The sequence below is a fragment of the Arctopsyche grandis genome, chromosome 8 (assembly GCF_051622035.1).
Source record: "Arctopsyche grandis isolate Sample6627 chromosome 8, ASM5162203v2, whole genome shotgun sequence".
NCBI classification, from domain to species: domain Eukaryota; kingdom Metazoa; phylum Arthropoda; class Insecta; order Trichoptera; family Hydropsychidae; genus Arctopsyche; species Arctopsyche grandis.
The window spans coordinates 16,885,716-16,912,220 of NC_135362.1; the positions used below are offsets into that span (position 1 = coordinate 16,885,716).

The following is a 26,505-nucleotide window of genomic DNA, read 5'->3' on the forward strand; positions in this document are numbered from 1 at the left end:
GCCCAGTGAATACGAATCTGGTAATAAAAAATGTTGATTGGCTCAAGATTCGGAGATATACATATGTATGTGTGATTTTAAATCGCGCGATTTTTCTATATTTTGGTGTTGTTCGGTCGATGTCTCAAAATCGGTCAATTTCCTGTTCAAAATGAATATTGGAATCTATAGTCGGGTATTTTATCTTTCATTTATGATTTAGTCTAAATATGATTTTTCTAAGTGTAATTTTATTTAATTCTCATATAAAGACAATTTAATATATTATCCCTATTAATTCAATTCAGATTCGTGTAAATAATAGTACGAGATGTTAACTCGAAATTTTACCGATTTAAAATTCAGCACACTTCCCTTTTAAACGAAAACAAAAAATAATGTGGCTAGAACACTATCTCAATAAACATGTTTCAACAGAAAAATCTCAATATAAAATAGTATTAACAGTGGGAAAAATCCCAAGTGAAAATACGTACTTTTGACTTTTGATTTGAACTGGACGACTACTTAGAGAGATTTGAAAGCTGAAAAGTACTACAAATAAAAGATAAAATACCCGACTATAGATTCCAATATTCATTTTGAACAGAAAATTGACAGATTTTGATACATCGACCGAACAACACCAAGATATAGAAAAATCGCGCGATTTAAAAAACACATACATTTACGAATATCGAGCCAATCGACATTTTTTATTACCAGATTCGTGTTCACTGGGCATAGATCTATAAGAAAAGTCATATCTCGTCTCTGAACCAAAAAAAGTCGACATTTGTCGAACAGTGTAATTTATTAGATTTTATTGTTAACAATTCTGACAAGTTTATTATTAAAAGGTACTAATGTATATTATAATAATGGAAAAAGTACCTGTTAAAATATACATATGAACCTTCTTTGAGAATTATTCAATTTCAACTGACACTTTACACAAACTTGCCACTATCTAATAGGTGTTATTGTTCTTCCATGCATCCCTTCTATTGCCATTTTAAAACAATAATAAACTACTACAGAACATCATTCCGACGTATAAAAATGTGTGTTATATGAGAGGGAAAATTATATTGTTCCATATACAGGAGACAATGGTTTAACATTACATTATAAACATTTCGACACTTACCAACTGTTGTTATGTAAACAATGCTTTGGATACGGTAATCTAGCTATATGTTTTCAGAGTTCTTCTAATACATGGCGAAAAGTTTTGAAATAATTTTAATATTATCAGCACCAGACTCCTCAACTCTACCAATAATAAGAAGAGGTATGTAAAAAGAACAATTGGTAGAGAAGTAGATAATAGTGAGACAGTTTTGTAGAATTGAATATTTGAAGCAGTATAATCAAATATCATCTTATAAGTAGTCTCCGGAGTTCATGATCGTATCATGCATTGACGCTTGGAAGATTTAGCTAAATAGTTGAGTCGGTGACAGGAAAAGGTTTAAGTAAATGACTTAGTATCCAATATCACCGTTACGGTTTGATATACTAATACAATTAACATGTTCAATGTTAATATGTTTGTGTGTCATTCACGAATAGCACGGCCATGCCTTTGTGGGCCAAGCTCATATACGACCCACACTCTTCAACATTTAATTTTCAAAGCATTTAATTCTTAACAGACGATCTTAATCGCGATAGTGACTCTATTCATTTTAACCGAATCTTCGGATATCCGGCTCTATAGCTTAAAAGTTCTAAACTGATAACTATCTAATTTCTATCACATTGAAATGGAATTCCTGTCTCATGAATCTTTTATTCCTACCTACATACAATGTACGTATGTTATGCATCTTCATTTACTAAAACTTAAACTTATTTCACCTCCTAAATACATGAGCTTTTACATATAAATCTTCGGATAAACACTTATCGCCACTGTCCAAATTAACGGTTTACAAATTTTTAGCATACGTACAAATGGTAATTAAGTCAACTAAAGGTTTAGTCAATTATACATCAATTTAGTCAGAGCACGAACATGACACAACAGTTATGCTCTGTTGTAATTGTCAATTCGAACCTACATACACACAAAACGCAATGCGTAGGAACTGTTATAATATAACATTGTACCAGCACGTTCCGTAAACGGTCTTAACACTTTAGCAATCGCATCACATGGAGGATGTGTCGCGTAGGATATTAACGTTTCATCATATAATCTATCGATAAGTAGTTATCATACACCCTACGCATTTTTAGTCATATTTGGGAAATTGTGCAATTGTTGGGCGCATCTGACACCTTCTCAATGACCTTATATTAGAATTTGCAAGAGTGCAGGTGCATGTGCAATAATGCGGTGAGAGGCGGGTTTCGAACATTACTATTAACTCTACATAGTATGCTCAGTGCATACAAATCGAGAAAGTACAGTTAAATACATCGAAGGGAAATTATACGTATTTATGTTCTAATTTAAAAACGTTTCGTCGACCAGTGGACCGTGGAGTATAGAAAAAAATTAAATTATTAAATTACAAATTTATACATACTGTATGTAATTGTACTAAAAGTTTATACACATGATATTATGTCAATGTTCTCAAAGAATTTTCTATCTATTAATCATTAATATTGTAAACTTATTATCATTATAAAAAATTTTAAGCACTGAGAAGGAATACATTAAAATACATAATATCATTAATTTATTTCATTATGGACAAAATACTCTGTCTTTCGTTTCGAAACAAGTGAATCATTTATTTCTATTTGCAGTATTTTATATTATAAAAATGTCTATTATAAACTGCATAATACGTTTTCTCCTTTACAATTTTTCATCTAACTGAGAAATGAAACCAAAGTTTTCTATATAGTATGTATGTATATAGAAAACTATATACAATATAGAAATATAGTTGTTTTATATATACATAGTTGTTGTGAGACTAGTGTGACGCATTGAGGCAACCTGTTGGGTCACATTGATCATTATTTTTTTTATTGTTATTTATTCATTTTTATGTATTTATTATAGTAATTAAATAGAAAATAAAAGTGAATTCAACATGAGTTTATTTAAATTAGATAAATGGTTTTTTTATAATTTTTTACTGTTCTTGTTCAACTGTAAGACTGCTGTGACCCATTTGGGCAAACCGTCAGGTCACATTGGTCATTAATTTGCTATTTTTATTATTATTCTCTATTCATTTGTGTATTAATTATAATAATAATAAAATAAATAAATAAATATTAATACTAATACAAAGTAAATTTTCATGATTGTGCGGATTTGATACATTTGTATCGGTTGTTCATTATTCGCATATTTATGTACATTTGTAATATTTTAAAGTCTTTTGAATATAATATTTTGGTTTCAATTACGTACATGGTACATAATTGAATTATACAATTATGTAGTTTAGAATGATTAAATATTACAACAAGTATGAAGTATGATTAAATATTACAACAATTATTTTTACTTATCAATAAGTACAATCGTTGATTTGTAAATTAATATTTCATTATAGAGATCGTACACAAAGAAATGAGTGTGCATAATTTTACAAATAAAATACAGCAATTACAGCAATAAAAAGATTAGTTTTGTTAAGTATGTACTTCTTTGGTAATGAAATAATGATTTGAAGCATATAATAATATACGTTAAATTTCTAAATATGTGAGTCTTCCTGAGGCTCACTTGAATATATGTATGTATGTATATAAGAATTTTATACAAATATATGTACATATGTACATATGTACTTTTAATATTTATGCAATAATCTTAAAATAGTGTGCTGTTGTTAAATTGTACGAAGCATATACGAAGCAAAGTGTATAACAATATATAATTGATTGCTTGTGCGTAGTATATGTACATGTACAGTTTTATCATTTAATGCAATTTTGGCTCAATTTAGAAAAATATATCGAACAAATTATAATTCTGGGATTTGCTATTATTCTGAAAAATTAAAAATATATGTAAATACTTTCATGCACAACAAAATTAATAATAACCAGCAGAATAGATCATTGGTTAGCATATAATGCTTTAAACAGTGGTCACAGGTTCAAAATCCCACTGGTTACTGCTGGCCAGACCTTGGATTTGTGATCTTTTCCTACCAGAGTTTGCGGATTTATCTGATTTTCATTGAAACGGTTCCAACAAATTAGCAACCTTCCCCAATTTCCCGCAAAATCTCGAGTTTTCAGCAATCTCGAATTTCGCTTAATTGTTTAAAATGCTGCATATTTATAAATTTGACCATATATATCTCTGTGGATATTAATTGATATGTATTTATGTAGTTTGTATAATACTAATAATATTTGTATCAAATGTACAATGTTTCTGGCCAAGAAGGCGTATTGGGTTTACCTGTTAGGCTTCCTGGTATAAATTGAAGATAAAATAAAAATAATAAGTAATCTCGAGTGATTAATTTGTCGAAAACTCTTATAATTCTTGGTAATTTTTAAAAATAAAATAAATAATTATAGTATTGTACAACTTTGTATCAATTTCGTTATCAGTTTTTCTTTTGAGACGAAATTATGCGAATGGATGATCATTTATTATGGCCCCCGCGCATACAGGAAATGACTCTTTCATTTTGAGAATCATCACCTCAGTTTCATCACGAGATGCAAACAATGCAAAAAGTGTCGAAATCGGCCAATGCCTTAAAAGCCAAGGTGATTGCGTTGAGAAACACAATTCTACGTGGTTGTTAGCACTAATATTACAATTACCCGGCTAAATTTGTGTATGGGTAGAAAAATTTTATATTTTGCACAAATTGAAGAGGTCACAATTTGATGTGTAAGAATGTGAATTGCCGACATCCCCTCGTTCAATTCATTTTAATCAGTTTCAAACGCATAAAAGATTGGCATGTTTTATTGTAGAAGCTACACATTCTACCATGAGCCTCCATATCTAATATATAATTTCGAAAGAGACTTTGTAAGTATGTAATGTTAGTTCGTAAATCTGTGATGTCATTGTACAAATGAATATTCAAATAAATTAGATTGGCCATGTTTAAGCGGTTTATATTACAAATACCGAGCGAAGCCGGGTAAAAACACTAGTTACCTATATAATAACAGAATTTTTAAATAAGTAAGTTTGCTATAGTGTACCGTTATTGTTTATTCAACGGAAATTTCTATTTTTTTCAATTATTTATAAAAACCTGGTATGGATAAAAACAGATTGGTTCGAAATATAAAGTAAAACTTTCGTGGGATCAAAAACAGCAAGTTTACTCTCTCTCGAGAAAGTCGAAAAACCTTCCTAGCAATATCTTTGAAAGGTTAATTGATCAGAAATTCCAGACTACGCTACGCTCTATGCACCAAAGCAAAAAAAAAGGTAAACAATCGTTGAATAGCGTGTTTTGCATAGTATTTTAACCTTATGGATCCTGGTAAATCTTATGTGCATAGATGATTCAAATTGATTACAGCGATTTCTATACTGTCTGGGTCTCAATATGACAATGACTTTGAGTCACGCTTGACCTAGAAATATTGTAATTCAAAACCAATCGCAACAATCCATTAAGAGACGATCTGATATGTACGTACGTGACATTTAGTTAGACAACTGGTTTAACATGTTTAAATATGTACTTCTATGACTTAAGGATATTAGTGATCTCTCCAGATTCATTTGATTAATATAATTAGGGAAATGCTTGATGTTGTGAAAAATAAAAAGATAGTATCGCACTTAATTGGTATAATTTATTAAACGCTGTATAGTTATAAAACAATGTAAAAGTTTACTGTGTGTGGGGGACCGTGTTTGAAAAAAGCATGAGTTATTTATTAATCGCTATTAAATACATATCGTATGTTCAATGTATAAATTTCATGCGTATACATAGTAGAGTGTAAAACCCAAATGTGGTATTGTTATGTTTTTCATTTAAATATAAGTAAGTATTACGAATGGCATACATTGTATACCCACAGTTGTTCAAACTATTTTTAAGTAAGTACATTTTAACATCGGTAAGATGAAAGTGGTTCATGGTGATGATAACTTATTATTTTCAATAAAATTATAAATGTGTAAATTTTTACAAATATTTTCGACAGCCATATTTTAAATTAATTAATTAAAGAAAAAACACAAAAGGTAACATTGAATGGATATTTTTTTTACAACTTATATTGATACTTTTTACGCTATTTATAATCTATAAGAACAATAATTTTAGTGATAAGTGTTTAGATTACATACATGGTTTTTTATACAATTCCACAAACTAAATGTTTAATTATTTATAAAAATGTATACACACTCATATTACAACACAATTTTCCTAACTTTTTTCCAGGTGTTATCAAATAAAATAAAATGCTGAATTATTATATATAAATTTTAATATACATATTCGTTTTTCCAGCTGATTGTCATTAGATTTGTGTTCAAATCGTGTATAAAATTATGAATCTACCCAAAGTTAAGTAACAGGTGGTGTTTGACCAATCACATTCATGGATGTGTTACAAGATGTTTGTGACAATTGGGTGAAAAATCATACAAAAAACCTTGCATAAGAAAAGTGTACTTTTGAACAGTGAGCGATTAGGTAAATGGTATAACTTATGCGAACAACAACTTGGTTAATTGTTTGCTGAATTTAATTGCAGCGTTGAAAACCTATGTACACCCCTAATATATGTAGATCTAATGCAAAATTCAATTGGAAAGCTTAACTACTGCTTAACTTAAGAATCTAATTGTAAAAACAACAAAAATATCTATGTTATGACTTTAAGTTTCATACACGCTAAAATAGAAAACTAGAATGGAACTAAAAAATCACAATTCAATTATTATAACGAATAGTTAGACATACACTATTGTTATAAACCGCTTTCTTTTTTTTTTACTTTTCCAAAAATTATTTTAATTCATTAAAAAAATAATATTTATTTAAACGATGGCCAAAAATTTACAATGTTTTTTTTTTATTAAATACATTTTACAATTTTTATATTTAATATTGTTATCAAGATGTTGCTGAGCAGTTTATCATTAATTTTAGGCAAAAAATCACTGAAACACTATTTAAATTTTTGGGCCACCTTGCACAATTTATTAAAATAAAAAACCCATGACTTATTCGATAAATTACATTACTAAAAATAATCAATGTGACATAGGTATGTATGTATTACGAAATTGAAAATAATACAAATATTATTTTACAAAATGGTAGTTTCCAAAGGCGTTAAATTAAAAAAAAAATAAACGAAATCAACTTTACCCTTTACCGGCACAGTACTTATATTATAATACATTCATATGCAAAAGACAACAAAAAAAGAAAAATTATGTAACAAAAAAAGAAATGCTCACTATGCATAACACAGTATCTTTTCAATAGGCACTCATTTATTTATCTTGAGCACAAATTTTTAACCCTTTCACCGCACTAATCCCTTATATTTGTCAAGACTATCAATCTAATTGTACTTTCATGCTGTTAAGCGCTCACTCAACGGAAATGTAAAAGCATAAATGCTGAAAGCTCTACATCTGGTCCCTAAGACCATCGCGGCGAAAGGGTTAAAACTACCTCTTCACATATATAACTATGTGTGTTTAATGAGGTTCTCCTTAAATGTACAAGATTTTTTCTACATCTGGTAAATCATTTGAAAATTTCAAATTGGAAAAAAAGTCACTTATCCTAATAGCTAGAGCAAAGACTAAATTCGTGAAAAGAAAGAAATAAAGGGTGATTCAATTCTATAAAAAAGAAAAATTTGATCTTCAGTAGTATTTATAATGAAACAATATTGTCGGTAGCTATAAGAAATTAAGACTATCACTGTCAACTAACTTTTAAATTATAAGTTAAGGAAGTTTTTATGTTTATAAGTGAAAAACTACAAAAAAAAAAAAAATAACACCTAAGACATATTGTTATTCATAAAAAAAACTAAACAATTTTGTAAAGCACCAATTTTCCACCTGCTATACATAAATATGTAGCTACCGTCACCATTAAGCCCCAGTCAAAAATGAAATATGTAATTACATATGTATGTTCATATCAAATACAACAAAAATAATCCTCTTATATTATTGGAATACAAAAACACTGTAAATTAAACATATGTATAATTTCCGATTCAATAAAGATTAAGTTCATCACCCTTTTAAGAGTCTATGCGAATGTATAATAATTTGTGTTGAAACATAAAAAAAATGACACAAGAATAAAGTGACACATTATCATATCGACATTATTGAAGATATCACAGTAGCAGACTATTAAGAAGAGTGTTACACTACAGCTGTGTGTAAATTGTTATATATGTAAAATTACAAATCACTTTCATCATATACATATGAGTTTGTGTGTGTTAGTGTACATTTTATACATATTTTATATATATATGCTTGATTTGTTAATATGAAATAGTGCATTCTGTTAGTCAGCATTCTGATATTACGAATAAGAAACACATTAATTTCATTAATTTAATATTAAACATGCACTGATATATTTAAAACTAGTTCACCCAATAAACATCTCAAATGTGAGATCTTCATAGGTTTCAATGTTTTGATTTTAAATCTTACTTAACCATTTATACAAAATAACTGGCAGGATTTTTTAGAAGTATGTATGTATATATATATATATATTTATATTTAGTATTTTAATTATAAGCAATAGTGACGTAACTAAGATTCTTTTACAACTCTCTTATAACGTTTCTTTAGAGACATTAAATGTTAATTCAAAGTTCTTCTTAATAGTTGTAATGTGACCAATTATCATTAGTATAGTATTATTTAGTTAAATAAACTTTTGCCGAGTCAAATTCACTACACGTCAGTTACGTCACTGAAGTGCGAAATCAATATTTTATAGTTAATAAAATCATGCGTTTATAAGAATAAATAAACTATTATCAATCACATCAATGATTCTGTATGAAAGAATGCCCAAAAAGATATTTTAATTTACATTTAATGCAATACAAAAATTAAAATTTAATTCTCATAATGGTGGACTAAAACGTATTTGAAATCACCCAAAAAATTTAGAAGTTGCATTCAATTATATTTTACATTAAATATTTACTTGATAATAATTTTCTTCATATAAACTTTTAGTCAACATGACTTACAACCTATTACAGCACATATTTAAATTTATAAAATAATAATTAGAGAAATACATAGGGTATTTGAATTGAAATAAGAAATCAGTTGTATTTATACAGTGGCACCCAAACTTTGAGAGTCGGTTGAGGAGAAAATAAAAAACTTTAATGGCAAATTTCATACATTTACAATAAAACATAAGCACTAATCTTACTATTTGTAGGGGTAATATCAATGTTAATAATTTTAGAAACCTTACAAAAGGAAATATGTATAATATTCAATAAAGTATTGATTTACAAATGAGCACCACCAGTATTAACAAACTGTCTAAAAAAAGAGAAATTTGTGTCAGGGTATATACGAAGAGCACTGACAAACTTTGGAGTTGCATTTTTTATGTTAAAAATACGATTTTAAAAGTGAATTCATCCACTCATATTTAACACATTAATACGGTTGCAAAGTTTGACCCTGTATGTTTTGCCAAGTACAAATTTTACAAAATTTGGTTTGGAAAGTTCATTATTTACTATCAACAGAAACCCTGAATATTACTTAATATTAAAGTGATGCGGAAAGCTCAATGTTATTGTATCAAAATGGTAACACCAAATACTGACACACATTATTCTAGTTACAAGAAAAAAAGAAACAATTTAATAATGTAATCAATTAAATCGTCACACTATTATTAACGCACACAAAGGAAATTAAAATATAAAATAAAAAAAAGTTGTTCATCATCACAAAGTTAAATTCCAGCAAAAAGCATTTCGAATGCATTCATATATGCGTTGTTTTCAAAGTTCGTGAACTGTCGTTTGTCATTCATTAGTAGGCGATGAATTATGTAACAATGAGACCGACTATATTAACTATGTATTGATAAACGACGTAAAATATGCGCATCTGAAAGATAGTTGACGCTATGAAAAATAAATTAATAAATAAGAAACGAATATAATCTTGATTGATGAGTTTTGGTTGATCGTCACGTGTTATCCCATCAGGACATAAGGCAGGAAAACAGCCCTTCTCGTAAAAGTACTCCAACAAGCTTTCTTTTTCTACAAATCGATCGTACAACCATTTCGTCATCTCTTCATGATCACTTGGAATCTGTAATTATAATTGATAAATGCTTTACTGCTTATTAAACATATAACATCAAGTAGTGATAAAATTGTTTTAAAAAAAGCCACTGATATTTTTTTTAAATAAAAATAAAATAATATATTCATATATAAATAAAATAATATATCCATATTAACAGATACATTCATACAATCTAAAATAATAAGAACTTACTTCAGAGCTAGGAAATAAACGGTAGTGTAAATGCGTCGTGCAAGGCGGTCGTTTGCCAGTGACAATATCAGTTAAATCTATGGGTTTTGCATTTTCATAACCTATCGTTATATCAAGAACCCAACGTAGTCTATTTTTGTTTAATAAATCTGTTTCTATAGGTTGATTTTTACCTAATGTAGGTGTATCTGAAATTGAAAAATTTAAAATTAACAATATTGTAAGCTACACAAGTATGTATGTAAATATATGCATTAAACTATAATATGATAAGAAATCGTTTGAATCGAATCATAATATATAATACATAGATGAATGAAACGTAAAATATAAAATCAGATAATAAAAAATAATATGTTTTAGTGACAAACCTAACAAGCATAAATTAAACATGTTTTTTTGATTTTGAATTCATATAAAAGTATGACAACACTAATGATGAAGTGTGTTTTTAGCTTGTTCAAATTTACCTTTTTTACTATTATTTGTTGTTTCTAAGCTGTTTACAGTTGAATATGGCGATGATGATGGCATTTTTGGTCCCGCTTCATCAATTATAACTTTGAGGGCGCCCACCCTCGGCAAGGAAACATGATTCAACATCGGTAAATTGTTCTTAGCAGCATATCTGAAACACATTTTGATATAAACGTGACTAAATGTATATATATATATGTATGTTACAGTCCAAGTTATCACTCCGGTTCGTTCATGAACATACTAGTTTCTTCATATATGAACTATTGGTTAACACCAGGTGTCGCATGAATCTTTTTAATGTTAAAACCTTTGAGATTTTTTGAGAGTCCAAGTATTTGAAATGGGAAATCCAACGGAAATCACATTACAACGTTGCTGTACTTCCCTAATATTAAATATATTGCAATCCAGGGTTAGCATACTTACATAGAGGATGGGATAAGCAATTGAGAATACTGTTTGTCTAATAGTTTGTGCATGAACAAACTAGTTCGTTTGTCAATTTGTTCTTTTGTGTACACTATAACTGGTCAGATTGGTTCGTGTATCAACAAACTAGTATGTTCATGTACAAACGAAATGTACTCTTGGACTGTATATTATATTTACTGTGTATGATGAGAAATTCTATCAGAGTATGGATTGATTTTGGATACATTAAATACTGTGGGTGGTTAAAAATTCAATACAAACTTTTGACTGGTTTCTCGTCTTTTTCTTAAGAAACCTCCTTCTGGGAAGAGAACAATCCAGTTTCGGTCGATGGGAAGGTACCACCGTTTGAGATGTTCTGAAAGCTCTCGCGCTGATGCCTCCCTTTTATCCTTCCCCTGAAAGAATGCAATAAAAAAAGTTTTAGTCACAGTTCGAAATTAAAAAAAAACTCCTCGCGAAAAACAACACGCGACAAACTGTCGTTGAACTCGCCAGCGTCACGCACGTGAACGCAATGCGCTATGAAAAAAATTAAATCAATGACGTATTTTTACAAAGGAAATGATTATATAAAATAACATATTGAAGAGAAATCGATTGTCTAGGTATTACATACTAACTCAAACGGAGGGCTTGGTACAATATTTCGTATAACGGCACTTATTACGAGATTTATTCTTAGTTTGTACAATATATAGCGTTTAATGTATGTTTGTTCGACGACTATTGAGAGCCACTGGCAACTATAGATCGATAACCGAGAAAAACCGACTGGATTGTGTCCTTGTAGGGGTCGAATCGCGACCTTGTTCACATGCGAACACAAAACTTCTCAAGCTTTAGCAATCGATTCCTCTATTAAAGATACTTTATTGATTGTTATTATTAAAAAATACATTTAAAGGATTGCTTTTCTGATATATTCAAAATAAATTTTAAATCTGACAATTTTTAAAGAAAATGTTAAAACTAAACTGGATGCATTTTGTACGATTTTCTCTAGGGAGTGTTATGTAAAAACTGCTAATTGACTGATTTTGCATCCCCCTTCGACCCCTTTTTTTTCTTTTCAACTTGGGTCACTACCTGAACCCTAACTAGCATATGAAATCTTAAATTTCACAAATTTTTGTTCATATTTGCATCCAGTAGCCTGTTTTACTATTTAACCTTAGTGGTCCATCCATTGTGTCACACGTCTGTATATAATATAATGTATATGACATTAATGAATGTTACAATGATCCCATACGACTATGGGTAATGGAAAAATATTTTCAGGGGACGATGTTTGATACATTAAACATCACCTTAAGTCGAATTTTATCGTTAAATCATATTTACTGACATGTATAATGTATTATGTATTATGAAGTGGACACATTTAGCCCCTCAAATGTTATCAAACTTATGTAAGTGTAATGCGTTTGTTCAGTTTAGAGTTTGGCGTGTTATATTGTACAGTATGCGCGGAATAATTAATCATCCGAAATCAAGATAATGCGCCAAAGGTGAGGGTCGAATGTTGTACCGAGAAAAATATTATATGTCATCATCATCATCATCGTCGTCGTCGTCTGCGTCCATCGATCATTCGGACGAGACCCCCTCCAGGGAGCGTCTATTAATTGTTATTTACGCCTCGTGAATTCATAGGCTGTTTATTCATCACACTTGTTCGTACTGTTGGAATTGCACCATTTTTTTTTAAATATATTTGATATGTACACGTGAGTAAAAATATATATAAATAATTCAATAAACGTGTCGTGAAGTCACACGCGTTTTTAGATTTTTCGATCAATCTTTCGACACTCACAGTTGGACATCTAACCAAAGAGTCTGTTCGTGATATACCTTATATAAATGTATATTGTGAGGACAATTAACTAGTTATACAAATAAATATCTAAAAACATAAGTGCCTCCACATCTGTCACCTTATTTTGTACTACTTTCTTAAAAAACAAAGGAAGAATATATGTACATAGACATACATACATACGTATTTGAACACATCTAATGAACACACGCTATAATAAACATAAAAAATTAGACTTGAAATAATAAGTGATTTCAACATCATTCATGCTTAGTGGGTTTTAATTGCCAAAGATTTTTAGTTTTTAGCAGGGCTGTGGAGTCGGAGTCGGAGTTAGAGTCGTGAAATACCAACTGATTCCGACTCCTTATTATTATTTTCTTAAATTAATAGTATTACATGTCAACCAGAGTCTCCAATTTTATTGAAGTAAATTTACTAATAAATTTAAATTTAATAAACTATTTACAAGTAATCATGAATTTAAGTTAAATTATAAATAAAATCGTTGTATTGCACGTATTTTGATGTTTTGTGGCCAAAACCAATTATTATTTCCACCATTTTATCCTTTTTTATTTTCATTTTACGTACTTTTTTTTATTAAATTGATTTCTTTGTGTATGCACTTCATATATGTATGTACGTACATTATGATTGTACTTACTTTTTATATATACATACCTATTTAATTACCAATAATTCAAATTTTAACGATTTATAATTCCTTTATTTTTTTTATATTTTAAATATCGCTTTCATTTTCATTACTAATAATTTTATTGAATTGGCAAGATTAGTCGATATTACTAAAATCGTTCAAGTTGGAGTCGAAGTCGTAGTCGGAGTAGGAGTCGAATCATAACACAAAGTCAGAGACGATATTAGTCGGTAAATTTTGAACCGACTCTACAGCCCTGGTTTTTAGCTATGTTTTAAATACATATGTATTATATATGGCTAAATGAAAATATGTTATCATGTTGTTTCAAATTTATTTCATAACTCGTTCTTACTAAATTATGAATCATAATTTAGTAAGAACTATGGATCACTAACAAATTATTCGTTCTTATCAGATTTTCTTAACATGAAAAGATAAGATAGTTATTTCCTTGATGTGAAACGATAAGATAAAATATACATATGTATGTATATACAAACTTTGTGCAGAATTTAATACAATATCAAATGAACGAACTAAGCATGGAAGTGAAAATCGTTGTTGTGTATTTCCTGTTGACATTTTCGTCAATTTTCGCCGACGAAGTGGTGAAAATCGGAAAATCTATCTACACCAAAGAAAGAATAGCCGAATATGACGAAGACTACCAAGGAGTGAGTGGTTATTCTGCAATTTATGTATGTATCTACGCGGTTTTCCTATAAAATGTTGGCTCAACACAGGTGAAGAGAATTGGAGTCAACAGTGTCGGTGACATATATACATGGAGTGGATTTATGCCACAATATCTAAAGGCCGGTTCGTCCAAAGTGGAATACGTGCCTGGATTACGCAGTAGGGTGATCCACGGCTTCGCTATCGACTCCAAAGATAACTTCTTCTTCAGTCGGTACTCGTCATATTGTATTTTTTAAACTAGGAACTGATAGTTTGTTATAGCATGTCGTTTGGATTTCAGACAGGATATTTGACGGAATGTCGTATTTGAAGCCGGGGCAGAAAGAAGAAAACACACTTGCAGGTATCCATCGACAAGCTGACACGATGGTTATCGACATACATGACAACATGTACCTGGGATCTTATTACATGATTGACAAAGTTATTTTAGGTTTGTAAATTTGTGAAAATAACAATACATATGTATGCATGTGATTTTTGTCAATGGTTCCCAATTGGGCGTTAATTAGATCTCATTACTTGATAAAATAATACGGTTGATAAGTAAATTTTGAATTTTTTATGCTACGGTGGCCTCAAAGGACACATTTAATGAAATGTTTTCATACCAACATATGTAGATCACTGGTTAGCATGCAATGCTTTGTGGCTTCATGCAACTGTGAGGTCACGGGTTCTATCTCTGGTGTATGCTGCTGGCCACACCTTGGATATGTGACTCCAAGGTCGATCGTTTCCTATCAGAATTTGTCAATTTATCTGATCTCATTTGAAACAATTCCAACCAATTTTCCTATCTCTTTCGCAAAAATTCAGCTTCTTGTTATTCAGCATCTCGATTTTCTCCGATTTAAACAAATGTTGCAAATTTTTCCATGGATGTTTCCGTGAATATAAATCGATGTTTGTATTTGCCTTGTATAGTATATACAATACTTTTGTACAATATTTGACAATAGATGTCGTATTTAATGTAGATAAATGAGTTTATGCCTGTATATATCTTATATCTATGTGATATATAATTTCGAAAGAGACTTTGTATATATGTATGTATGTATGTAAGTTTTGGTTCGTAGAATCCTTGACATTAAATTTAATAAAAAACAAACAAATAAATGTTTAAATAAATTTAAATAACATAAAACTATTCAAATAAATTTAATAAAATGTTTACTATCAGATTAGCCATGTTAAGGCGGTTTATATTACAAATACCGATACAAGCCGGATAAAACCACTAGTAATTAATAATTCTTAATCTGAATAGCACACTCGTCGCGTTGGGATAATCGTTCAGACGAATGTGCATAATTGATTAAATAAAATAAATAAAAAATACTAGCACGAACAGACTTAAATTTTTATTGAATTTTTCTTAATTTTATTTACAGCTGAACATTTTGATGATTACGAAGAATCGAGTTTGGTACAAATACCCGGATTCAAGTATGGATTTAATAAACCAGCTGCTATCGATAGTAAAGGCAACATATATTACGAACAAGTGTACTCAAACTTCTATTATCAAAATTTCGGAGAGGGATCTTCGTCAAAAAGAAAAATAGCAGGCACATATTATTTTATATTCAGATATGTATAACAAACTGTTTCACAAAAAATATTGATTCGCAGAAATCGGCGAAGAAGAAACCCATGCCGCTTGCGTCGATTCCATGGACAATGTTTACGTTGCTACAATACAAGGATTATTTTTCATCGAAGCTGGCACTAAGGGTATTGGTATCGAAAAGGTTGAAGCATTCGCTGACAAATTCGTTGGAAGTGTCCATGTGGATTGGAGAAAAAACGATACTATATATCTAGTAGTAAAAGATGAGGGCCTTCTAAAATTGACGTACAAAGGACGAGCCTAACATGTATCATTGAAATCGATAAATATAATAATATAATTTTAACTCAATTACGTACGAATTTGATTCATATGACCTTCGCAATCATTCACTATCTATAGTAGACAATATAAATCATGAATCATTCTGTATATTCAATACGATTGCGGCAACGTATCTAAATCGCTCCATACAAACGGATTAACGGTAATAAATTTTGAAAGCCTCTTCCAGATGGTGAATCGCAAAGATCCGAATTAAGGTCTCGTCCGAATTGTGAAAGTCGCATTCGATAACCGGACCATTCAAAGGGGCATCTCCCCTCCCTGTTCCTCATCCCACAAATCCCTTCCATAAAAATTTGACAGCAAAAAAATAACATCAGTAAGATTCGAGTTGCACAACGGCCAGCTGCATTGTTCCGCTTTTAATTGAATGGCGGTTCGACAAAAGTTGCACACGCCGAGACCGAACAATGAAAATTAGCTTGGTCCTAATAATGCGATTATCTTTGTTTGGAGCTCGAGGCGAATCGATTCGATATGAAAAAGTGCGTGAAGAAAATATTTTAGTTGTAATTGGTTTACATGACATGATATGACTTGAAGCGATGAAATGTCATAGAGATCAGTAACTCGATTGCTTCACTGTGCACTCAGCCTAATACCGGGGTGACACGATACGAATGCACTCAAACTGAGTTAGCTAATTTGGTCACTCGGACGTTTCTCGTAACATGGCAACGTCTGCATTAACGTTCGAGTGACCAAATTAACGTACTCAGTCTGGCGCACCCATATCGTGTCAACCTGGTATGAAGGACCCAACACATATTGCGGTCTGTATCGCATATTAATACTGTTACGTACGCCGTGGATTGAGCGAATTGTACTTAGACCAACGGATATCTGTTATCGGTTAACTAAAAGCATGCACTTACTTCCAAAGATTATATCTGGACTCTAAGTGCATTTAGGCTAAACAATGACCGTTATTAGTTATTTCTCAGAATCGGTACGGGAAAACCCAATGTCTTGAAAATACATATCCGAATACGTGACTATACAACAGGTAAACAGATTAGGCGTCCTGAGAGATCTACCCTTTATAAGGCGGTACGTAGGCGATATAATTCATTCTGGACTTAGCAGTGACACTGCGTGTATCTCCTTAATCATCAATAAATGCTGTGAAACGACTGTTGGCCATTTACTTGGATCCTCCACCCACCCTACGCAACAATACCAACTGAGATCAAATCATGAAACATCAGTTTAGTTTAAAGCGCAAGACCAAAAATTCCATCACTAACATGTAAAATCGTACTACTGTGTAGATGATGACAACGATACCAATTTATACTGATACGTTATATGTATGTACATATGTATATAAACAAACATGTTAAGATTTGTATCACGATACTGATCTTTATATCGATACACCTTTCTCTAAAATTCTACAGCTTCCGGAAAATCCAAAGATTGAATATTTATAATCATAGTATGGAGAATGCTTTCATCGTTTATGAAATGCTAGCAGTCAAACCAGTATATGTACATAGATTAGTGGTTACAATGTAATTTTTTCAAACCGAGTGGTCGCAGGTTCGATCCCTGTCTGGTGCTATTGACCAGACCTTGGATATGTGATACCAGGTTCATCGTTTCCAACAAGAGTTTGCCAAATTATATATTTTTTATGTGTATAAATAAAAAAAGCTATCTTCGAATACACTCACCAGGTGTCGCATGAAACTTTTAGCAGTTAAAACTTTTAATCTGTGGTAAAAAGTTTTAACTGCTAAAAGTTTAAGTAAGTATTTCAAAGGGTAATCCTATAGAAACCACATTATAACGTTGCTATAATTCCTACTTTCGATAATTTTTAAAATATTGCAACCCAGGGTAAGCATACACACATAGTTTGTGCATGAAAAAATAGTGCGTTTGTCAATTTGTACTTTTGTTTAGTTGAGTTTATCAAATAAAATTAGTTTATATATTACATATGTATATATGTATTAAGGTTTCTGACCCGGGTCAACCCGGAACAAACATTCCCGAACAAGGAATTTTTGTTGTCCTGTGTCCCGGGAATTCTTATCTCGAATCCCGGGAATTGTCTTGAAAATATATAACATTTTCAAGACTGCACGAAGGGAAATAATAAATCAAATACACAAAGAATCGTAAAATATTCTCAACTTCGACCGAAACTGAAAGAATTTTTTCCATTGCTGGAAGTTTTTGTACCAAATCTCGAAATAGGCTTTCGGATTCTCATTTAAATATTTTAGTATCCTTAAGAAGCTATTTTAAATAAGTTTACTTTTATAATTACAATTTTTCCAGTTAATAGATAATATATTAAATTGAAAAAAAAAGTTTTTTACATGTGTCCCGGGAATTGAAAAAGTCCGGGAATACAGAAACCCTAATATGTATATTACAGTTCAAGTGTATCTTCCAGTTGTGATATATTTGAGGAAATGGAATATAGTTCATCTAACCTGGCACCAACTACCTTTATAGATAAGTGTATTTTCGGTTGTAATATATTTTGACTAGTTGGAATATATTACATGTAACCCACGTAAGTTGATTCATATGGCGAATTACGTTCCAACTATAAGTTGGTGAATTACATTCCAACAATAAATCTCAACTATAAGTTGTTACTAGGTTAGATGGATAAGTTGGGTTTTCGTAAAAATGCCACTCGACTAGTAAATTGAGTTGGAAAATCACATTTTTGCTTTGAACATATTCTTAGAATTATCGTAATACGATATCTACTCATTACCATCATTCGTAATACCTAGTTAATAATAAAGCATAATTGGATTCTAAAACATTCGTAAAAACATCAGCACTATCAAAACGCAACTGTTATATTAAAACCGACGCACATTGTTGAAAGTGTATTTGCATTTGTAGATATAATTTACTATTTGAATTATATTCGAATATGAATGACCTAAAACGCCAGTTGGAATTTACGTATTACAACTGAAAATACTCTTCGACTGTAACAGATTGGTTCGTGTATGAAAACTAATACATATGTATGTTCATGAACGAACGAAATTTACATTTGAACTGTAACATTGTATGTATGTGTATTACTCCCAATGATTTTCATTTTTATCCGATTTCAGGTAATATATCGCAGTTTCGAGACCCCTGTACTATGTAGAGTTACGAAGGAAAATGTACATAAAAGCGCTCGTTGTAAAATCACAGTTTAAAATATATTTTAACGATCTTCTCAAAGCAAGCCGGCAAGTAAAAGCATCCTCGCGATTCGGCGATTCGATTCGATCAAGGCGATTCAGAGTTTCGATAAAACTCTGTAGTCCTGACGGAATTTGGTCAAAGGACGCTAATGGACGCCGCTGCGAATTACATCTAAAAACGCCTCCGTCGGAAGAGCAAACATAATAAGGGCAGATTGGGCACCGAGGCCCCCGAGGAGGAGGGCCTGGAGGGCGGAGGGCCCGAGTGAGCCGTCAGGGCGACCCTCCCGCCCACCCCAATGTTTGTAGAGGGAGTGTTTGTTCCGCGCGTGTTTGCCCGCCTGACGATGGGCCCCGTCTTTCGCAGGATAGGACACTGGGGACCCACACCCGAACGAACTTTGAATGTCCTTTCATTCTATTTGGGCGTATACAATAGAATCAAAAGATACTGTGTATAGACTCCGCGGGATGTACATTGTATAATACACAGGGACGCGATTTCGAATCTTATCCGGTTTATTGATATCGATTTAGGAGTCGTTGAAGAAAATATTTCCTTTATAGTATGTACATATGTACGTACGTCGTTGGTGCTAAGCGTGTAAAGTTGTCGGTTGAAAATTGAATTTGAACGCAAACAAGAGCGAGCTCCAGTGTGGTCAATTGTCGAGATACGGTAGTGTGGATATTCTGCGATTCTACCGAGATATCCTCTCTACGTAATATAAATTGAAAGAACAAACATATCCCCTCACTGGCAGTGCAGTTATTGATTTTTTTCTCTCAGAAATAGAATTGTGAGAAAGATAAACTTAGTCTATCTACGGACATGGTATAGATTGTTGTCACAGTTTGGCACTACAGCGTGTATGTATGTACATATGTACATATATAGGCGTGCTGGGTCTAAATCAAGGCATCAAAAGGTCGAAAGATCGAAAAAGCAAATATCGGAAAACAAAGATCGAAAATCGAAAGATCAAAAAGAATGTATGCATGGTAAACGGTACTATGTATACATATATAATATATATCAGTGGCATGCGGTGAAAGTATCTCTCTTTTTGTCGTACAGCCTTGCTTAATGTGCGCGGGCAGTATACGGGAGGATAAGCCTGTTCCTCTTGTATCCTGCTCGCGCAAATTAAGTGAGGCTGTACGAAGGGGGTAGAGAGAGTTTTACTGCACGCCACTGATAAATATATATATATATATATATATATATATATATATATATATATATATATATATATATATATATATATATACATATATATATATATATATATATATATATATATATATATATATATATATATATATATATATATATATATATATTTATTTATTTATTTATTTAACATATTAGCCAAAGTGACATTACAGAGATCTCCAACGCGTCACTGTGGCCGGTCATTCAGTAAAAATAACATCATAACAGTAATAATAACTTATAAAAATAACAATATTGACACAACATCATTAAAATCATAAAATCATAAAAAAAAACATAGATAAAGTAATAACAATCATTCATATTTAATAGGCAAAATCAACCACTGGCATTCCTCAACAACCACTCAACCAGATTAGTATATTTTATATTGAAGAGGTCAATTTCACCAGAAATCCGGTTGAGCAGATATATAGCCCTAGATATAGGAGCCGTTGTCAACATATTTGTGCGAGCCACAGGAGGAACAAACAAATCACGATATCTCAAGTCCCTGAATTTGCTAGGTGCATTAAACCTAAATTCATTTAGAACCTGAGGATTGTGAATTATCCCATTCAACAGCTTAAAAAAGTGCCTTCCCAGTAACATATTCAATATAATATATACATATATATATATATATATATATATATATATATATATATATATATATATATATATATACATATATATATATATATATATATATATATATATATATACATATATATATATATATATATATATATATATATATATATATATATATATATATATATATATATATATATATATACACATATATATATATATATATATATATATATATATATATATATATATATATATATATATATATACTGCCCGCTTTTCATATGTATTCATGGTAAACGAACATTTTCGATTTTTCGACCTTTCGATGCGGTGATGATCACCGAGGTGTGCTATATACATGATTAAAGAAAAAAATCATTTAAATAGAGACATCAACAGAATTGAGATATATATGTATGTGACTCAGCAAACATATACATATGTATTCAATGAATTGATTTTTCACTCATTTATATATTATATTTACATACATTTTGGCACAAAGAGCCTGTTTAGTTAAGTAGATGCACCCATGACATCTAGCAACTCACGATGGAGTATAAAATGAACTCATTATTCAAAATACACATCGTCACGAATGTACCTATATTATATATATACATATGTATGTACTAAATATAAACGAATATATTAATTTGGTAAAATAATTTTCATACAATGTAAAGTATATATATTTAATTCTTTTGGTGTGGTCTGTCAGATAAGCTGGTGGGCGGGTTCAATCGACATCCGGTGGGAGATGCGTCTCCCTCCCATCCTGCCCTCCACACCCCTTCCCCCACCGGTAGAGCATTATTCCCGTGGATCAATGGAGAATCTGTCCCCGGGAGCTGAGCCCGCTGCGTGCGGATTTTTCCTAATCCCTCCCTGACTGAAGGAAGCGATTTGCCCAGGTGACGGAGACCGACCCTCAACTTGCTCTTCACTTTCGTCTCTTTGGACTTTTAGAGTTTGCGTTTTTTTCACTCAGTGGTGATAAAGCAAAGTCTATCCTCCAACGAGCACTTAAAGAATAAATTACTAAGATGTAATGTGAATTTCGGTAGTCTATATCAGGGCTTCAAATCGTTATTTTTTTTTGCTCCGGTTCGAGTCAAAAAATATACATCTGTTCAGTTCCGGTTTTCATTCCGGAATAAATAACGGGTTTTACGGTTTTTGGTTTTCGGTTCAGCTTCGAGTGATGAATTTTAAATGTTTTTATTTGTGTTAAAATTTATTTTCTACTATAATTTAGAACGTTTTATGGTACTTGCATGATAGCCAGGTGCCACGCTCCGAAACCAATGGTTATGCTGTAATGCATCGTATAGCCGTAGATTTTTAAGACGGTATATAATATTATAATTATGAGAAATATGTCGATATGCGTCAAACGGTCGTGAAAGATTTGCCTTAAATTTGACACACATATTTCAAATGAAAAACATCAGCAAATTTATTTCGGTTGGGTTCCGGTTTTAGTTCCGGTTTTCGATTCAGTTGCGGTTAGAAGCCCTGGTTTATATTGTACATAAAGGCAGGGCCGCCGAGAGGAATCCCGTGTCCTGGGAAAAATAGTTCCGTACCGTATAATCAACGAAAAAAAAAAAGATATTAGACTATTAGATTTCGCATATTATTACAAATTAATATGCAAAAAACCTATCAGAACTATTAGAAAAATACATGTTGGTTGTTATTTTTTTGAAACAACAGGTACGATTTCACATGGACACAAATAATGCGTGGATCGAAAAATAATAAGCACTTGGCATTAAATAAATACTTGTATTTTAATTTAGAATAATATAAAATATAGATAAATATCGACACGGAGCCCCTCGAGTAGTCAGGGCCCTGGAACTTTACACCCCCCCCCCCCCTCTCGTCGGTCCTGCATAAATGTACAATGCTTTGTTGTAAATAAGTTAATACAATTATATAAAAATATTCTAATGATAAATAAATTTAATGTGCCTAATTAAGCAGTAAACTTATGAATTATTTAAAACATCTATTACAAAATAATACTGTAATTATCTGTAAATTGAAAAAACTGATGCGCGTATAGTATTTTACTTAAAAACTCTTTGTTCATAGCTATGAAAATTTGTTTCAAGACATTTCGTAATCTGTAGATGAAATCCTTTTAGCCTTCAACGTAAGATATAAATACATTTATAATCAACATAAATTATAACGATTAAACCGTGCAAAATTTTAAGAAAGACTTTCGGAATAAACGTTTAGCTGTTCGCGAATTTCACAGTAGATTATTTGAGTTGTGCCGAAGAAAATCAAACAATTTCGCTTGAACGGAAATCTTATTTTATTCCGCAAAATCCAATTTTACTTCATTGGAACTTGTTACACAATCGTCCCCCACCAGCGCAGAGCGGCGTTCTCGATATGAAGGCTTATTACGCGAATTCGACGACAAAACAAATCAATGATTCCGAAAAGCGCCCTTGACACCACCACGAATTCGGAAAAAAATAATCAATTTCGTATTCGCCGAATTTCTATGAATATTAATCGCGCGATACAGCGGCGGCCAATTGCCGACAATTAACATGTTAATCGTTCCGTTTTCAACGACTCTAATGACCAATTAGCCGATGATGAATGGTCTAGGCCGCGTAGGTATCGATTCTTCGAGAGGCGAAATATCTGTCCAAGTAAAAACGAAAGAAACAATACACACTGACGAGGGGAAACCCCCCGAGGATGTTAGCCCACGTATTTAAGACGGAGATATATAAAAAAAAATACGCTCGACTACGCTTTCAATACATATTATTTATTCCTTAAGCGTACACTTGTTTGTGTATGAAATCGTATAGTTATTATGTCATCGGCCATGTATTGAATGGCGCCAAGGATTTCCGTTCGAGGACATCATCAACCGGAAGATAACGTACGTGGCCTTAACCTACATGCATATCGATGGTGTAATTTAAACGTGAGTTCTAAAATAGGAAAGAATGAAGCATGTATACATTCAATTACTGAACGATGAAAGCATTCATACAAAATTTATGTACATATAAATACATATGTACATATGTAAGTATGTGTTATTGGAAAAAAAATTGGAATGAGTTTTATATCGGTGTATGTGCATATGTACACATACATATACATATGTATGTAATTAGAAAAATTGAAATAGTGGTTCGTATGTATGTAATATCAATGTATTGGAAAGGATGTAAATTGGATAAGGCGCCACGCTCCATTCTTTACGCATAATACAATGGATTTATGCATGTTATACTAAGTACTAATTTTTTTCAAAAATAGCACATATGTACATAGAAAATAATATACATAATACAATAGAGACATATGTATATGGACAGAAAACAAAATTTTTGACTCAACAAATTTGCAAGAAATACATTATTATAGTATGCAGGTAGCATATTTATAAAATTCTACAAATTCAACACATTGGCTAATATCTCGAATTTGCGAGAAACTTAGGAGGAGGATAACTATTTAATAATTCATTATATAATAATTTATTTGATCCGTCTCAATAATTAAGTTAGGAAAATTGGAAAATTCTTAGAGGAGACGGTTGATCTGTGTTTTTTAAATAACAAAACCTTGCCAGCAGTATTTGACCGGGACTTGAACCCACGACCTATCTACCGGTATGCAATAGCTCTACCAGTTCACTACGCTGTGACTATCTCAACAAACCGAAAAAAAAATTGAAATAATATGTAATACAAATAAAATCTAATATATAATTTGGAAAGAGACTTTGTATGTATCCTTCGTTCGTTGGTTCGTCGTCCGTTGATCGGTGACGTCATCGAACAAGTGATTCGTTTTATTTTTTTTTTCGATTCATAGGCGCCGATTTGACTTTTTTCGATTCAATGGATTCACCCCCGCGGGGGCGCAGTCTTATGAGGCTGGGCCGCATGGGGCCCCGAAGGGGGTGCAGAGGGGGCGCAGCCTTATGGGGCGCAGCCTTATGGAGCTCAGCCGCATGGGGCCCCGAAGGGGGCGCAGGGGGGCGCGGCCTCATGGGGCGCAGCCCCATGGGGCCCCGAACGGGTCGCAGCCTTATGGGGCGCAGCCCTAAAAGTCATTAGCTAAGGGGGGCGCAGAGGGGCGAAGCCCTAAACGGCAATAGCTAAGGGGGGGCGCAGATTTTATTTACTTTTTGATTTTTTTTAATTTAATTTTTTTTTTTTTTAATAAAATGTTTACTATTAGATGAGTCATGTTTAAGCGGTTTATATTATAAATACTGAGCGAAGCCGGGTAATACAGCTAGTAAATTATAAAATACTCTTCTTTTATCATGCGTTCAGTTTTCTGGTCACCAAATTTCACACCACACATTAGCATTGGAAAAAGGTTTGATCTTCTTCAAACATACTGAAATATTATATTATAATAGTTCTTGTTTCCCTTCTTCACAACCACCATATTTAAAAGTGTTCAGGGAAAAGTTTTACATCCTACTATACCTTCTAATTGAATAGAACAAACGACTTGTTTATATATACATACTTATGTATATTGTTCGAAATGAATAAAAATATTCATACCTAAAAATTAATTTGCGTCATAGCCCGGGGCACCACATTAATCTCAGAGCTGTTAAAAAATTTGACTGTTCCAAAGTAACGACCGACTCGGTATTGAGCTGGGTTTGGAGCGTTCATTTGTCACTCAGAGCTTACGATAGGTAGCCGGCGGACAAAAGGTTACTTCTCCGTCTCCCATACCACTGCGATCCGCATAATTATAATGTATTTAATTGAAACGCTCTCGGTATCAATTTGGCCGACCGCGACGACAATGCCGGGGATCAAAAATTTAATTACCGCCTCGGAGGAATCGGCGCAATCCCAATACGAGTTTATTTTGCGGAACGAGAACGGGCCCGCACTCAAAGTATATGCAAATGGCGAGGAGGGCTCATTTGCATGTCGCCCCAGCCACCCCCCAGCACGCCGCGTGACAGGCGTGATGATACCGGAGAGAGGGATTTAACCAGACCCTGAAGCGAGGGTATGGAGATGGGGGAG

General features: G+C 32.0%; 2 protein-coding genes across 2 annotated transcripts in view; one reads left to right on the forward strand and one right to left on the reverse strand.

The window, feature by feature from the left end:
- Nucleotides 1–9,215: 9,215 nt before the first annotated feature.
- The window catches only part of LOC143915963 (acyl-CoA:lysophosphatidylglycerol acyltransferase 1-like), a 275,166-nt gene continuing 257,876 nt past the window's right edge, over nt 9,216–26,505 (reverse strand). Inside the window, exons 4-7 of the mRNA XM_077436786.1 lie at nt 11,615–11,751; nt 10,912–11,069; nt 10,442–10,629; nt 9,216–10,252 (exon numbers count right to left, since the gene is read on the reverse strand). Of these exons, the coding sequence (XP_077292912.1) occupies nt 9,980–10,252; nt 10,442–10,629; nt 10,912–11,069; nt 11,615–11,751 (756 nt within the window). The 3' untranslated portion in view covers nt 9,216–9,979. The remainder of the gene's footprint in view (nt 10,253–10,441; nt 10,630–10,911; nt 11,070–11,614; nt 11,752–26,505) is intronic.
- Nucleotides 14,341–17,596, forward strand: LOC143915270 (uncharacterized). The gene is made up of 5 exons (XM_077435829.1): nt 14,341–14,516; nt 14,586–14,748; nt 14,822–14,974; nt 15,939–16,115; nt 16,180–17,596. Exons 1-5 carry the CDS (start codon nt 14,370–14,372, stop codon nt 16,419–16,421), a joined length of 882 nt encoding a protein of 293 aa, XP_077291955.1. The 5' UTR covers nt 14,341–14,369; the 3' UTR covers nt 16,422–17,596.

Bases quoted from the DNA above. Each gene is read 5' to 3' on its own strand.
- LOC143915270 (XM_077435829.1), top strand. From the start codon at position 14,370: ATGAACGAACTAAGCATGGAAGTGAAAATCGTTGTTGTGTATTTCCTG. The intron at 14,517-14,585 runs GTGAGTGGTTAT...GGCTCAACACAG, and splicing joins ATGACGAAGACTACCAAGGA to GTGAAGAGAATTGGAGTCAA. The intron at 14,749-14,821 runs GTCGGTACTCGT...TTTGGATTTCAG, and splicing joins CAAAGATAACTTCTTCTTCA to ACAGGATATTTGACGGAATG.